The 15,871-nt window shown below is 41.7% G+C and overlaps 1 protein-coding gene across 7 annotated transcripts in view; it reads left to right on the forward strand.

The window, feature by feature from the left end:
* The window catches only part of RASGRF2 (Ras protein specific guanine nucleotide releasing factor 2), a 244,035-nt gene that overhangs the window by 48,676 nt on the left and 179,488 nt on the right, over positions 1 to 15,871 (forward strand). For all 7 annotated transcript variants that reach the window (XM_059060647.2, XM_059060646.2, XM_059060648.2 and 4 more), the window contains exon 2: positions 11,387 to 11,493. In XM_059060647.2, coding sequence (XP_058916630.1) covers positions 11,387 to 11,493 — 107 coding nt within the window. The remainder of the gene's footprint in view (positions 1 to 11,386; positions 11,494 to 15,871) is intronic.

A 15,871-nucleotide genomic window follows, 5' to 3' on the forward strand; every position in this document is an offset into this window, starting at 1 on the left:
GAGGCTACTCATGGGCCCAACAGCATAAGTTTATTCTTACTAAGACTGATCTAGCCCTTGTTGTGCTAAATGTCCAAACTGACAGCAATAGAGATCAACACTGAGCCTTCATATGGTACCATTTTTAAGGAGATCAACTGTCTTCTTTGTGGCAGGTTTACAACATTTACCCTTTCACTGGAAACAGCAGTCTCTAATCTGCAATAATGTTTATCCATTTAATTTTTTCATTTCAGTTGTTATGCTTTTCATTTCTAAAAATTTCCATTTGTTTCTTTTTTAGAATTCCATTTCTCTGCTGAGATTCCCCATCTGTGTTCTCATTATAACTCTCTTTTCCTTTGTCTTTGTATACATTTTAAATAACTACTTTGAAGTTCTGTCTGCTAATTTCAACATCTGTGTCATATTTTCTCAGGATTATGGCCCTAGTTTTCCTGTTTTTTTTTTTCCTACTAATCTTTTAGCATATACTGGACATATTAGATAATACATTTTAAAGACTCTGGATTACATTGTTTTCCTTTGAAGAATGTTCATTTTTATTCTAGCACGCAGCTTACTTGGCAGACTCAATTTCTAAACTCTGTCTTCCCGTGGAGGGTAGTAGCTGAAATCTTTGATCAGTCTTTTCAGTCTTGTAGCTGTTACTTTTCACAGGGTTCCTTGGAATTTTTCCTGTTATGCATAGTTCAGGGGCTAGCCTGAAAATATTCTTACAGAGTGTGATTATTAATTTAATTGCTCAGAGTGTTTAAATATCCCATAATTTAATTTGTCCCCTATTGGACACTTTTATTATTGTTAATGATGCTATAAACATTCTTAGACATAAGTCTTTGAATGTATTTTTAATGATTTCATTAGTATCAGAGAATAGCTTAAAGTCTGTGATATAAATTGCCAACCATCTCCACAAAGTTTGTAACTGTTTTTATTTCAATCAGTACATTATACTTCCTAACTCTGGATTTTATTATTTAAAAAATTGCAATTTGAAAAGATAGTCTTAATGTACTAATACGCATTTCTTTTTCATATTTTCACCTATTTGTGTCAATTTTTGTTTTGTTTGTGGGCAAATGAATATTCTGTTTCTTTTCCCACATTTCTATTAGGATATTTGGCTTCTCCTTATTGATTTAGAAAACTTCTTTATTTATTAAATAAATAAATTAATCTTTTTATATTATCCAGTTTTTTTTTTTTTTTTTTTTTTTTTTTTTTTTGCGGTATGCGGGCCTCTCACTGCTGTGGCCTCTCCCGTTGCGGAGCACAGGCTCCGGACGCGCAGGCCTAGCGGCCATGGCTCACGGGCTTAGTTGCTCTGCGGCATGTGGGATCTTCCCGGACCAGGGCACGAACCCGCGTCCCCTGCATCGGCAGGCGGACTCTCAACCACTGCGCCACCAGGGAAGCCCTATTATCCAGTTTTTGATTCATGAGCTATGTATTTGATCATTACTATTTGATTATCATTATTATTAGGGCTTCCATCTTTGAGGTTTGCTCAATGAATTAAAGTGCTAATAATTATTGCTGAGTAGTTAGCACTTAAAATGTAAAAAATGAAATAAGATTTCAAAGGACTCTTTCTGTCAGTTTTGTATTGTTACAAACCCAATGCTTCTGATTAAAAACCATCAGTGCAACAGTGGTTCTTAGTTGATCTGATAAGTGTAACTGATGATTATCAATACAAACCAGGCACAGTGTCATAAAAGATTTTACTTCTTAAAAGGCACTAATTTTTTTTTTTTTTTTTTTTTTTTTTTTTTTTTTTTTTTTTTTTTTTTGCGGTACGCGGGCCTCTCACTGTCGTGGCCTCTCCCGTGGCGGAGCACAGGCTCCGGACGCGCAGGCCCAGCGGCCATGGCTCACGGGCTCAGTCGCTCCGCGGCATGTGGGATCCTCCCGGACCAGGGCACGAACCCGCGTCTCCTGCATCGGCAGGCGGACTCTCAACCACTGCGCCACCAGGGAAGCCCTATTTCTTTATTTAGACATGTATTTCCTTTTACTCCCACTTTGGTAAATTGCCATGCAATAAAAACTGAGATATTGAACAGCAAAATCAGAACGGTGGTCTAACCGTTGTTTATATGCCTCCTCTATTGCATACCTTGATGGTAAAATTCTAGAGTATGTTACAGCTACTAAAGGATTTTGATACTGTGGGGTATTAGAGGCCATCTGGTTCTGTTTTCCAATGGCAGGAATCCCTTTCTAAACACCATTGAGATATGGTCAGCTGGCAGCAGCATCCATCCCGCTTTTAGAAAGGTCTTCCAAATCTCTCACTTTAACCTTTTATTCCTGTTTGTGCCTTCTGGAGCTACACAGGATAAATCTGAAATTGGTCTCATTAGACATATTTCCCCTGCCCACTTTTCGGCATAACCATTGTCCCTCTTTGACAGAGCACCTCAAAAAATTTCCTTGCAGCAGCAGGGGAACTCCAGCACTTACTCAAGTCTCTTTGCTGAAGTATTCTCTTCTCTGCTAAGTGGGACTAACTCACCTAGATGTTAACAGCATACATTTTCACTGTACGTACTTTTACACAAATGAGAATATGGTTGGCAAATGGGAAATAAGTAAAACCAAGGGTTGAAATGAGAAAGTGATGAAGATGGCATGAAGTAAAAAGGTTTTGGAGGTTTCATGTGAAGTTAGAAGTTCCAGACTAGTTCAGGAGAGGCCAGGATAGAATGGACACTGGAATGGTGCTAAAGTTTAGTTGCCTCGCTTTAAGAGAAGGCTGTGACATTGGTGACTGAATTCACAAGTGTGCTCAAGTCGGTGGCTCTAGGCAGACATGAGTTAGATGTCTCTCTTTAAAGATAGTAAGTAAACAGGAGGACTGGGAATGGGGTGAAGCCAGTCACAAAGATCAAATGTTATCATCAATAACATCTGTCCCTGTCTGGAGTGGTAATACAAGAGAAAGGCACTTAGGTGAGAATGTAACAAAACATGAAGAGGAATCATTGCTCTTTCCTGTGAGTCAGGGATGATGACTTAAGCCACCAAGTATCATGCTTCCCTTTTTATAAATTTCAATATAACTTTTATGGGAGCTCAGATCCCTTGGTTGCTGAAAGTTTCTCTGTTGCAATTTTTGTATGATGATCTTTCAAAGATTTGAAGTGCATCCAAATATATCAAGTTCTTTTAGCCATTCTTAAAATGACAGGCTTTCTGACCCCTTGGCACAGTTTAATTTGACTCACTTCTCTCTGAAATTTGGAAGCCAGACACAATGTATTTTTCCTGTTGGGGTAGAAAACCACAGTAGGAGGCAGTCAAACTAACTCCTTAAGCTGGATTCTAAGTTCATTTCCTGTCCATTTAAATATATTTAATAGAAGAGTACATTCTGAGGCAGTTCTTAAATGCTGATGTTGTAGCATAGTGTGGATTTTATGCATGTTAATACTCTGCTTTATTCATAGTTTCAAGTTTACAGTCTGTGTGTTGGCTTCTGTTGGGACAAATCATTTTGCAAATTACTGCATGTCATTGAAAATTCAAAATACAGCTCTTCTCTAAGCCTTTGGGAAAATTAGAAATCTTTTCATCATGACTGTCAAACAACCACAAAAAAAAAATCCACAAGAACAAAACAACCAACAACCACCATAATAAAAACAGTATGATCTCTTCTTAATCACCAGGTACCCAGTGTGCTGGTTTATAATTTTAATACATCCTTTTTTCTTCCCCATGCACTATTATCTGAGGAAAGCAGTGGGGAGAAGGCAGGAGGAACACTCGAATTACCCAGTTTTGCAGAGCTGGAACAAGTGCAGTGTCCGAGGCAGACTTGAGGAGACCGCTTTCCTGGTGAGATCTGGCAGTTCTACCACCACAGGAATGACAAGACACACTTCATGCTTTTCAAGACACTTTGATGTGTGTTATTGCATTTTATCTTCACCTTGGGGTTAGTCGGAGAGGTGGCTTTGTCTTCACTTCGCCCAAGAACAAACAGCACGAGAGGAATTTGCCAGAGTTCACACTCAGAATCCCGATGTCCCTCCTTCTACCCTCGGCACCTTCTGTGAAACCACGCTGCTTGCTCAAGTGTGACACGAATCTGTGAAGTCGGCTTGTACTGAAGTGAATATGCCCATGGCAAGATCTCTGAATCTCAGAGTTGAAAAGAAAGTGAACCAGTGGGGAGGGGGAAAGCCTTCAGCACCTTAGGTCTTTGTTCTTAAGAAGGAACAAAGGAAGGAAGTAGGAGGAGATTTGAAGTAGTAGGAGGAAATAGTTGGGAGATTTGACATATGTTTTAACAATAAAGAATGAGCTTCAGGGACTTCCTTGGTGGCGCAGTGGTTGGGAATCTGCCTGCCAGTGCAGGGGACACGGGTTTGATCCCTGGTCCGGGAGGATCCCATATGCCTCGGAGCACCTAAGCCCCTGAGCCACAACTACAGAGCCTGCCCTCTAGAGCCCGCGAGCCACAACTACTGAAGCCTGCACGCCTAGGGTCTGTGCTCCACAACGGGAGAGGCCACCGCAATGAGAAGCCCGCACACCACCACAACTAGAGAAAGCCTGCACACAGCAAAGAGGACCAAATAAATAAATAGATAAACCAATGAATTAAAAAACAAAATGAGCTTCAGCGTGTAACCATGATATGAAAAGATGGAGTCTATGAAGTAGTTGGAAAATACGGTCTCCTTTAATTTACACAGAGTCTTCTTTGGAGCTGAAAGTACCCATGAGATAGAGTTGTGGTCCAGAAATGATCCCACTATATAAAAACAGTCCCTGAGGCAGGAGAGTGAAATGATTTCTCTTCCAGAGACCGGTGGTGCTGGGTCCAGGATAGAATGCTTTAGGCTTTTCTTCTTCAGTGTGTGCCCCATCAGCTGGCACAATGGTGACCAGGTGCAGTGGGCAGAGAAGTCCCTTGCAAGTAACATTTCAATGGCAGGAAATACAAAAGAGTAGGAATGCCAGGAGGAGGAGGGGAGGGGATGGTATCAAAAAACATGATGTATTTTCCTTTTTTTTATGCGCACCTGAATGTTATTTTAGTCTGTCTTCTCTTATCTCTCTCTCACACACTGCCAGGTCAGTGGCAGCAAATCAGATTTAGAGCGATCTGTCTTTGCCTGTAGGGCGCAGGGATGGGGTACTTTTCTCTTACAGAGGGCCAGTCACATACTAGGAACATTAATTGAAGTTCCTGTGAATGGTAAAGACAGTTATCAGTTGGGGTGAAGTTAAACCCCTAGGAGTGAAAATTAGTATGAGGGCACATAAAGCTCAGTTTCATCCAATGTTTAAAATGCATTTCCTTTCCACTTTACAAGCAGTTACAGAAAGAAGAAGAAAGGGGAGAAGGGAGAAAGAGCAGGAGGTAATCAATCATAGCAAGATTAACATGAGCACAGTTTGTTCTTGCTTGGGAGATGCACCTAGACTGGAGAATTGCTGTCCATGGTTTTCATCCATCTCCACATCCAGAGACACTTGGAGTCTCCCTTCTGACTGACGTGGATGGTCATAGCAACGCACGGGGCTGCTGCAGGAGGAATATGCTCCGGCCTGCAGAGGGCCACTCAGTAGCGTTATTCACATTCCTGGGGACTAGGAAGGCCAGACCCCAAGGCCTGGGTGGGGTTTGGGAGCTCCTCCTGGCTTTAGAGCCATGCTGTGTTCCCCGAGGCACTGCCACTCCAGGCTGCTCTGTTCTCATGATCATTAGCCCCAGGTGTGTAAGTCACCAAGCTGGGAACATTTGGAAGGCATCCATCTTTTTTTTTAAAATCCCATCCAGTGTCTGACTCGCAGGGTCAGAAATGTGGCCTCTGGAGAGGAGACCATAGCAAGTTCCTGTAGGGCCTCCCATCCCTCCCAGACAGGAGCCAAGTGTGGGAAGAGGATTCGAGGAGGATTTTCTGCCTCAAAGGCTGCAGAGAGCGTTGGTTTTAGTTCTCTTAATCTGAAACTGAAAAATGTCAACAACATATGTAAGAATTTAAAACCCTGAAGTAAGATCAAAATAATAATACATATGGCACAGCGGTTTTTTTTTTTCAAGAGATTATTTTTCTGCCAAATACTTTAAGAAAACCCACAGTGGTTTTTAATCTTCTTTTGAACATCATTGATTTGACCAACATCATTTACTTTTTCTGGGTATATAAGTAGTATTATAAAGACCTAGACATAGTTTTGAAAATGGATACTATCTTTATTTCTGATTATATAGCTATATGTGTTTATTATAAATGACTCAAACAATTTGAAAATGGTATGAGCATATTTTTGTTGGCTACATAGCTTTATGTCTTTATTGTAAATGATTCAAACAATACAGAAATGGAGAATGTGGAAGTGGTCCTATAATACCATCCTCGAGCAACTGCCACTGTTTTAGCTATAAACTTGTTAACTTGCAGAAGCCTAAGGACCAGAGTTTTAAGTGAGCTTGTGTTCTCGTATTGGGTTACATTTGTTCTTTCTGCAAAAACACATAGCATAAACAGCAGCAAACCCATTATAATACAAACCAGACAATTGAAAAATGAAAATTCATATAAAGCTTCAATAGATACCAATAAGACCCTGAACATTTAAATTTCATAGATCTGTTCATTATGTTGTCTTTCTGGCATTTTATGGTTATTGTAGGTAAGAGGTAAGACCCTTTGGTGAATCTGCCAACCTACAGTATCTGTTCTTATTGCTTGTGTAGGGGGTTGTAAAGAACATCATAATGTTCTGTTTTCTGTCTTATAAAAATATGTATTTGGTAGCTTTAAGGAAGGGTCTTTCTGAATCTTTTCTCTGGATGTCTACCTGGATGTGATTATATAGTCATGAAATTGTCATGTGTAGCTGTTTGAAGCAAATTTATTAGGTTAGCTATACCTCATGTTTCTTTACTGATGATCATTTATTCACCAGACCTTATTGAGGGATTTGTGTGTGCCCAGCACAGTGCTAGGATCAAGGATACAAAGGGACAAGTCCTGCAAGGAAGAGAGACACATGCATGGACAACTCTAAGTGATGTGAGAACAATGTGCACGGGGTTGTTGCCAGAGGAGAGAGGGACTCCTTTTGTGCCAGAAGGTGCCTGGGAAAGATTCTTAGCAGAATTGATGGTTCGTGACATGAGTCATGAAAGTTCAATAAGAGTGTGTAGGTGGAGAAGGGACTGGAGAGGAAGAAAGTCAAGACAGAGATGCACTGAGAGGAAAGGGAATTAACATTTGTTAAGTGCCTCCTGGGTGCAGGCACTGCATGTCAGCTAATCAATCCTGTAAGGTCTCTTTCCTCTCTATCCTCTCATTGACCAGGGGAAACTCAGTCTCAGAAAGGTTGCATGACCTGCCCAAGGTCTCAGAGTTACCACTTGGAGGAGTCTGGCTTCGCACCCAGGCTTGGTGACTCTGAAGACCATACTCTGTCAGTAGCATGAGGCTGAGGAAACAGCTCGTCTGTCTTCTTGGGGGAGTGATGGGTTGATTGGCTGGAGTGTGGTGTACTTTGTAGGAAAGAGGCAGAAATGAGGTTAAAAATGGAGAATGGGGCCAGTTGGTGTGGGTGTTTGAGAGTACCAGAGAGGGTTTGTAAGCGGATACGAAAGCTCAGATTTATCTTTTAGGAAGAGACCTCTGCCACCTTGTTTGGGCTGGAGGGAGCTGGGTAAGACTGCGGACAGGGTTGTAGATTTACCCTCACTGCACTTAGATGTTCAAAAACATTTTTTTCCTTAAAGTTGACCAGACTTTCTCCTTAAGACTCCTTCCCCACTTAGTAAGTGGAGAAAAAAGAACCTGCATTTAGCTAAGAGTAGTAAATTCAGTCTTCTCCAATCATGTAAAAAGTAATGCATTCTCTCTTCTGTGCCTCATGAAGATGGTGTCTCAGTAAGTGGGGAGTCCCATGCCCTTGAGGTTGTATGTGTGTGTTTATCAGAGGTTTGGGGGGGTGGTCCTTGCTGGTGCTGACTGGGGTCTGGTGTTGTTCTGGCTCTGCCTTGGTAATCTGTTGCTGAAGTGTATGGCTGCTGTAACTTGTGGTCCATGCTCTCTCAGGTCAGTCAGGGTCCAGGTGTCCGTTTTACTTACACGGCCACACCTTGGCTCTTGCTGGGGCTGCATAGCACACACACACCCCCCCGCCGTGAGGTCTGATATTCCCCTTGCCTCTACAGTCCTCCATGATACCCTCAGGGACATCACACCACTTGAATACTAGGGGGGCTCTAGATAGCTAAACTCAAAACTTAGGCCCTGTCTTTTACCTAACCGCTGTGACACAGTTTTACTGATTCACATGATACGGTCATTAACCATGGGGTCACCACCCCACATTGTCATGAGGGTGGGAGTGGGGCAAGAGAACACTGCATGAGATGACATCCTCTGTTGCTCCAAAAGGAAAGTGGTACGGAAGTTCCTTGGCTTTTGGCTTTGTCATCAACCCTTCTAGGTCCTCAACCTTCTCTGAGATTTTAGGCTCAAGTGGGGAGAAGCTGTACCATATGTGTCTCTGCTGCCTTCTGCCTTCTTACCCACATCCACCACTACTTCTCGTCCACATTTCTTCTTGTGTTCACAACTCACTGGGACTTCCCCTAGGTCATCCAGTCCTACTTCCAGAGAGGCCATTAACCTCCCACTTTGGGCTGTAATAGCAGCTGAGATGTAACGAAGGAGAGAGACCAGCTATAAGATAAAGCAGTCTCAGTTGGAAAGTATTTCAGAGTTGTCATATCTGTCATTTTCATCTGTGATCAAGCTGTTACAGTAATCTAGGTGAGGGATAATAAAAGCCAGAAGAGAGTCTTAGGAGGGAGCATTGGTGAAAACCGGTGTGGGGCTGATAAGAGGGAGAAGTTGAGGGTGGCTTTGGGGTTCCTAGTTGGGACAACTGTTGGATAAAGACATACTTGACAGAGAAAACACAAGTGGAGAAGGAATAGCTGTGAGGGCAGCAGGTACAAGGAGGAGCATTAAGAGGTGGGAGGGAGGGAGGGAAGGTCATGAGTGAGTTCAGTTTTAGACTTGATTGAAATGCTGGCTAATGGCAGAAATATGGGGCAGGCACTGGGAGAGCATTTGCCTGGAGAAATATATTTGGGAGTAGGTGAACCTATCCAGGGAGAAAAAGAAGGGAAGCTCACTGCCATTGTAGTTGTTGAACTTAAAGACATAAACAAGGTCATCACTGTTTTAATTCTTCCTTGCGCTTCACGATGACCCAGTACTTTGGAACTTCCCCTCCTGGTTTCCTGCAGTGGGGCAGGTCACAGGTCACGGAGTACCATCAGGGGTGTCTGCTGATGCTTTTGATCCCCAAGGGAACCTCTAAAGCTCCAGGTCTGACACATAGATCCATGGTATACTGAGTTCATATCAGAATGAGGCCAGAATACACAAAGAAAACTTTCTGATGAATGGCTTAAGTTGAATAATTTGCAGGTACATGTAGAGGCAGCGTTTGAGTTTTTGTGGTTGAGCTGAATTTGAACTCCTGGAAACGTAACCTGTACTTCTCAAAACTTTTTCCATCATTGTCATGCCTGAGACATAGTCTAACCTTTGGATGTACTCTGCTGATATAATTACCTTGCTGTCTTTTAAAGGTGGCTTTTAATTGGGTTCCCGAGCAGCAGCTGCTGTTGAGGTGCTGGTTGCAGCCTTTCGATATCAGGTTCATTAAATGTTTCCTCTTCCTGGACGGGGCATCTGGCCTTGGCGGGTAGCCAGCTGTTGCTGAAATGCCATCACTTATAGGATTGCCCTTTAAGCCACTGATTTGTTATTTTGTTGAGTTTCGACTCCTTTCCTCTCAAATTTAAATGGAGCTTTATTGAATACAATGCTAAATTCAATTCTTCCCATTCTCAGTGGCCTTTTCATCAGATTAGTTCCCCCTAGTTCATAGCATTCAGTCCTCTGGCTGGGCGAGAGGTTTAAGAATTAAAGACAGCTTGTCATTTACGGGGCTAAGGACTGTCCTTGGGGAAGTGTGGTGGATTATCTCACAGACATGTCCTCAGTTGGCTGATGATTTATGCACAAGTAACACGAGGTCTCTTAGCCAGTTTTTTTCCTTTTTTGTAAAAATGTGCCAAAAATTCTAGGATCTTTAAGAATTTATCTCTAGGATTATTGTCCTGCAGGTTTTTTTAATTGAAGGTATAGTTGATTTACAATATTATGTTAGTTTTGGTGTATATCATAGTGATTCAATGTTTTTTATAGACTAAAAACTTTTGTCCTGAAGGTTTTTAATTCATCTGAAGAAAATGAGTATGTAACAGTCACCTGAATAAAGAGAAATTTGGGGGTAGGGTGGGAAGGTGGGACAACAGAAAAAACTCAGGTTTTGTCTTTGGTTTTCTGTCTCAGAGCAGCTGTGTGGGGCTGGTCCTTTTTCTGCCCCAGAATGAAGTCTTGAGCAGGCCCAGTGTATTTGCTGGTAATTCTCCTATAATCAAAAGTTCTCCAGTCATATTTCCTTCCCAGACAGTCTCAGTTTGGTATTAATATGTCTAGCCTCAAATAGACTGGTTTAAAGTGACAGCTTCTCCTGTCCCTAGCTCAGATTCTAGATTCACTTTTGTCAAATTCCGCCCAAAGAAAACCTATTGGTAATTTTATTAGAATACATTGAAATTATAGATTAATTTACTCTTTAGAGGTGATAAACTTATTTTCTTAGGTTCGTCATTTATATTTCTTTGCTATTGCAAATGCTGTGTTTTCTAAATTGTTTCCTATTTGTTGATATTGTATCAAAGTGCAATAAATTTTTGTGTATGATTTTATATTCAACAATTTTGAGCGATGTTCTTATTTAATAGTTTTTCAATGAATTTTTAATGTAGACACATCATCTGTGCAAAATGATTTTTTCCCCCTTGTTTTCCATTTCTTTTTCCTTTATTTTTCTATGTTGCCCTCCAGACAGAATTGGTAAATACAAGTGGTGATAATTGCCATTTTTTCTTATTTTTGATTTTAGAAAGGTTGCTTGTAATAGTTCACCGTTAGCTAAAATGTTTGTAGTAAGTTTTTGCTTGATATCCTTTATCAGGTTCAGAAATTTCACTTTGGAGTTTGCAAAGAATTCTAATCGTGTGTTTGTGTAGAATTTTATCAAATACCTTTTCTGTATCTGAGATATGGTGAGTTGAATCTTATTGAGGGGTGTTAAGATGCATCCTATGGTATCTTCTAGGTAGAAAGTCATTGCCAAGTGGACTGGGAGTGTCATTACATTTTGAAATATGATTTACATAATGATGCATTTTGTAAACATATAGCCTTTGTAGGGAAATATCATGTTGTTATGCTGTTATGCCTGAAAAATAAAACATAACTTTGTTTGTTTTTCTTTCCAGTATTACTTTACTGTTCTTTTTGGCCACGAAGGTCAGAAACCACTAGAGCTGCGCTGTGAGGAGGAGCAGGACGGTAAAGAGTGGATGGAGGCCATTCACCAAGCCAGGTATGGGTGCAAATCCTCCATGTGACACTGGATTGTCCGAGTCTTGCACGGGGGTTTCACCATCAGTGATAGTTTCGGATGAACTTGCAATTCCAAGATGGGTTTCCCCTTGGTTCCTCCTCCTTAGTTATGTGTGAGATGACTCTTTGCACTTCCTGTGGATATATTCTGGCTAAAGATTAAAGGTAAAAGATAAAACAATAATAATGATAATTACTGAACATAAGATTTGTGCCTCTGTGCCAGGCACTGTTCTAAGTTTTTCTGAATTAAGGAATTTGTTAAATGTTTTGATTCACTTATACCCTCAACAGTCTGTGAGAGATGTATCAGAATTACCCTCTCTTTCACAGATAAGGAAACTGAGGCCTGGGGCTTAGCCTTCTTGCCTGAGACCACACAGCTAGTGAGTCAGAGCTGGGATACGGACCCAGCCGAGCCTGCATTTGTAAACCTTGCCCTGTGCAGCCTGGTTATCGAGAAAGGGGACACCAACCACTATCTAGGCAAAGAGGAGAGTGTGCTTTGTCTTCCTCCTAAGAAATACCAGGAAGGTGGAAGTAAGCACTCTCGGCCTCAAACGAGAATGAAGAATCCAAAAGAGATGCAGGCAGACCCCTCTTTTTTATTTTTCATATTCAATTCCCAAGTCCTGTCCATTTTTGCTTTGAATGGCTCCCAAACTTGCTGCTTTTTGCCTGTCCCTGCCCTAACCCAGGCTCTCCTCACCCCATGACTCCCTGCTCGCATCCTCATTGTTTCAGTGGCAAAACTCAGGCTTTTTCTTTGCCAGATATGCCTCCCCCACCTTCTCCTATAAGTCTATTCACGTCTGTCTCTAACACACACTCCCGGACACTTTTCCCCCGCAAGCCAGTGCTCACTGGCCCCCCGCTCCAAGTGGCCCCGGCGCTTGCTTTACTACATGTGGAATATTTAACAACTTAGTACAATGTAGGTTATTTTTTACATACTTCACGTGTGTGATTTCTGTTTCCTGGGCTGGATTGTATGCTCCATGAGAGGAGGAAGATGAGGACACATTCATTTCTGAATGACCACAGTGCTAATTATGTAGTCCTTAGGAAATGTTTTCAGATTGATTATAAAGCGTATAAGGTGTCCTGAGTTTAGGCTGTTCTTTGAGCCCTGGAGACTTTTTTCTCTCCCCTCCTGTCCTCTCCCCTCTTCTTTCTTCAACTACTGTATATCGAGCACCTTGCTCTGTGGCAAGCAGCATGCTAAATGCTTTACATACTCATCTTTCTTTTTTTATTCCTCACAACTACCCAGTAGGGTATTATTAAATCCATTTTACAGATGAGAAAACGAAGATTCATGATGATTAAGCAGAGTGGCCAAGTCTAACACAAAGTTGTTAAATGGCAGGACTGGGATCAAACTGAGGTCTCTCTGACTCCAGAACCTTTAACCAATGTTCTGTATGTAACGTTCTTCATTATGATCTCTTTTTCTCTTCCATCTTTCCCTCTTCTATTTCTTTTTCTCTTCCTCTAATTCAAAGATGAAAATGGATTAATGTCATTGGTCAGGGTTGAGAGTAGGTGTTACTTGCAAAAGATTTCAGTTCCTTTTCTTTCCTCCCCTGCAAAATATTTCTCTGAGATGCACAGGGTTGGCGACCAAATGCTGCTCTCCAAGGTGGGCCCTGGTGCAGCTTGCCAACATCATGATCCAGGCACACCGTTCAGCTGTCTTCACTCTCAGTGTCTCTGTCTGAGAGTTTTGCTCAGACTTAGGACTAATGCAGACTGACTCACTGTAGAAAGAAAAGTAAGGTCTTCAAAGGTGAAAGAAGTATCAAGTTGGCCACGTAGAGCCCTTGGGTCATTTCCAGACACAATCGTTGTGACCACTTCTATTCCTTTTTACCTGGGAGTTAAAAATGAAGTAAATAATTTAAAACATGTGTATTTGCCCATTTTTTTTTCTTTCCAGAAGAGCCAAGTACCATTAGTAGCCTAAATGCCTTTGTAGTTGCCAAGCAAATATTGTGGTGAACCAAATAGAGTATGAGTTACTTTAAAATGGTAAAATTTCAAGTAAGGGGTTTTTTGGTATACCAAGAAAACTTTGCCATGTATGTGGAAGTAGGTCAGTAGCAATTTGGTGTTGACTGACATATGATCAATCCAGGGCTCACATGATCTTGTCAGGAAACAAAGGTTTTAGAAACCACTTTAGTGGTTTAGGTAATTGAATGGTAAAAATTCTCTTCTCTTTTAGATTTGACGATTTGGTTAATAATTGATCTTTTTTCTTGATGTCCTGACTTTTGGTACATTAGAATTGCTTTTCCTTTGACTTCAGGTCCAGGACTGGGTTCTTTGATGACTTCCTTTTAATTTGACTGCTTTATACCTGAGTTCTTATATTTGACTTATTACATTGAGATGCTTCTTAAAGTTTTTTTTTTCTAAATCACAGAAGATAATAACTTTTTCATTTATGTTTCATTGAGTCAAGTTTTTGGTATAAACTTGGGTCGTTGAAATTCATCCTGACTTTGTTCATATATTAGCAGAGCCAGAAAGTTAATGAAGCTCATTCAGAGAAAGGATTTGTCAACCGTTTTTGCTTGGCATTGTGCTAATTAAACAACTGGTTGGTTGACTAAACATTTTACCTTTAGAGGACAGTCTGATGGCATTACTTTGGTATTACTGCCTTTTGAGTAGAAAATGCTCAATAATTATGGGTTTACTGATCCCTCTTTTTAAGTCTGAGCTTTTGATGAACTGATGACTGTTTTAGCCTAAGACTAGTTCTTTTCTGAGCTGCAGATCCTACATAGAAACAGGGACTGCTCAGAATCCTTCTCTTGGTCACTGCTCTTTTCCTGAGGTGTTTCTCGGTACTGGACTGGATGTTCTATCTTTGGTGCCATGAAAATCACATTCTTGAGGCTGTCTTTTGTACCTGAGAGCCAAATTAACTTGCCCCCCTTTGCCTTCAGAGGACCTTTAAGTCATTTCCTGGCATGTCAAATTGCATGTTTTCTTCCTTGGATCTGGCCCAGGAAAACATCTTTTTGGAAATTAACATTCTCATTTTGAAGATTTGACCTGGTCTAGGAAGCTTTTTCTCCAGTTTTGCTCAAAGTTGGTTGATATTATATTTCTAGAAACTGGCACATTTAAAATATCATTCCATCATATATTACTGGCACCGACCGGTTCATGGGAAGCTGCTAGCAAGGCTCAGTCTTGTTTTGTCGGGATGAGGTGAGGCCAGAGTATTTTAATAGTAATGAAGTCTGTGCTTGTTCTATAAGTGGTTTGCTGGTTGGGTATGGAACTTTGGACATTTCCAGTAACCTGATATTTCTTTGTTCTCTTACCATATCTGTCCATCATGGTTGATTTAGTTGTAGACATTAGGACAATCAAAAACACTGACCCAGTTGATTGTGGGTCTTTAGGGCTCATTGGCTGACAAGACAATGTCCACAGCTCTTTTACCCACGTTTTGTCTTCTGGAGCCCTGATCAAATGAAGCCTTGGAAGTTAGAAGGTAGACATGGCCTGGAAGAGGATCCAAATATACAAGAGGTACCAAGGATCTTCCCATTCTGGCCTAAGCATAAGACCTGAAGGACCTGGTCTGTGACAGTTGGGAAGAGAGGTAGGTGGAAAGTATTCCAGAGTTGTAGCGGGTAGACTTCAAAGGACCTTGTGACCACCTGGATGTGGGCCATATTAGACCAGAGTGGTGTCTAACATGTCTCTCAGGTCCCTAGCTTGGAAGGCCTCACTCCTTGGGAGGACATATGATGAATGAGAGCAGGTCTGTGGGGCAGGACGACGAGCACTGGCCAGGAAGGGCTTCTGCAGGGAATTGGAGGGTATGACTGCCTGGAAGGGGCAGTGGGGAACTGTGCAATACTGATGGGTCTCCTTGCCCCTTGGTATGTCAGGTATGGGAAAATGAGTAACAGGGGCGGCTGCTAGAGAAGTCAGGTGTGTCCTGAGGGGAGAGCTGGCTCGGGGTTTCTACCAAGACTGAGGTCAGGGGAGGGCTTGTGAAACATGAGTCATGAGGAATGTGGTGCCTGGTGTTGCACACCATGGGGTGTATGTGGCTTTGCTCACCTGCAGAGCTATGGCTCAGTGTTTGAGATGGTCCTACTATCTTTTGCATGCTTTCCAACGTCTCCAGCTGAAACTCAGCGCCCTCCCTCAGTGCTCTCTCCTCCCTTTGGTGTGTGCCTGTGGCAGGTGGCTCTTAGGGTTTCCTTCATGGGGAGCGTATTTGCAAGAGAAAAAGGAATCGGGCATATGCCTCCATTCCATAAAGCTCATGTTGCATTTAGTTTGGCTAGGGCTTGACGTAGCCCTTTCCTTCACCCTGTTAGTTC

Source organism: Kogia breviceps, chromosome 4 (genome assembly GCF_026419965.1).
Source record: "Kogia breviceps isolate mKogBre1 chromosome 4, mKogBre1 haplotype 1, whole genome shotgun sequence".
Lineage (NCBI taxonomy): Eukaryota > Metazoa > Chordata > Mammalia > Artiodactyla > Physeteridae > Kogia > Kogia breviceps.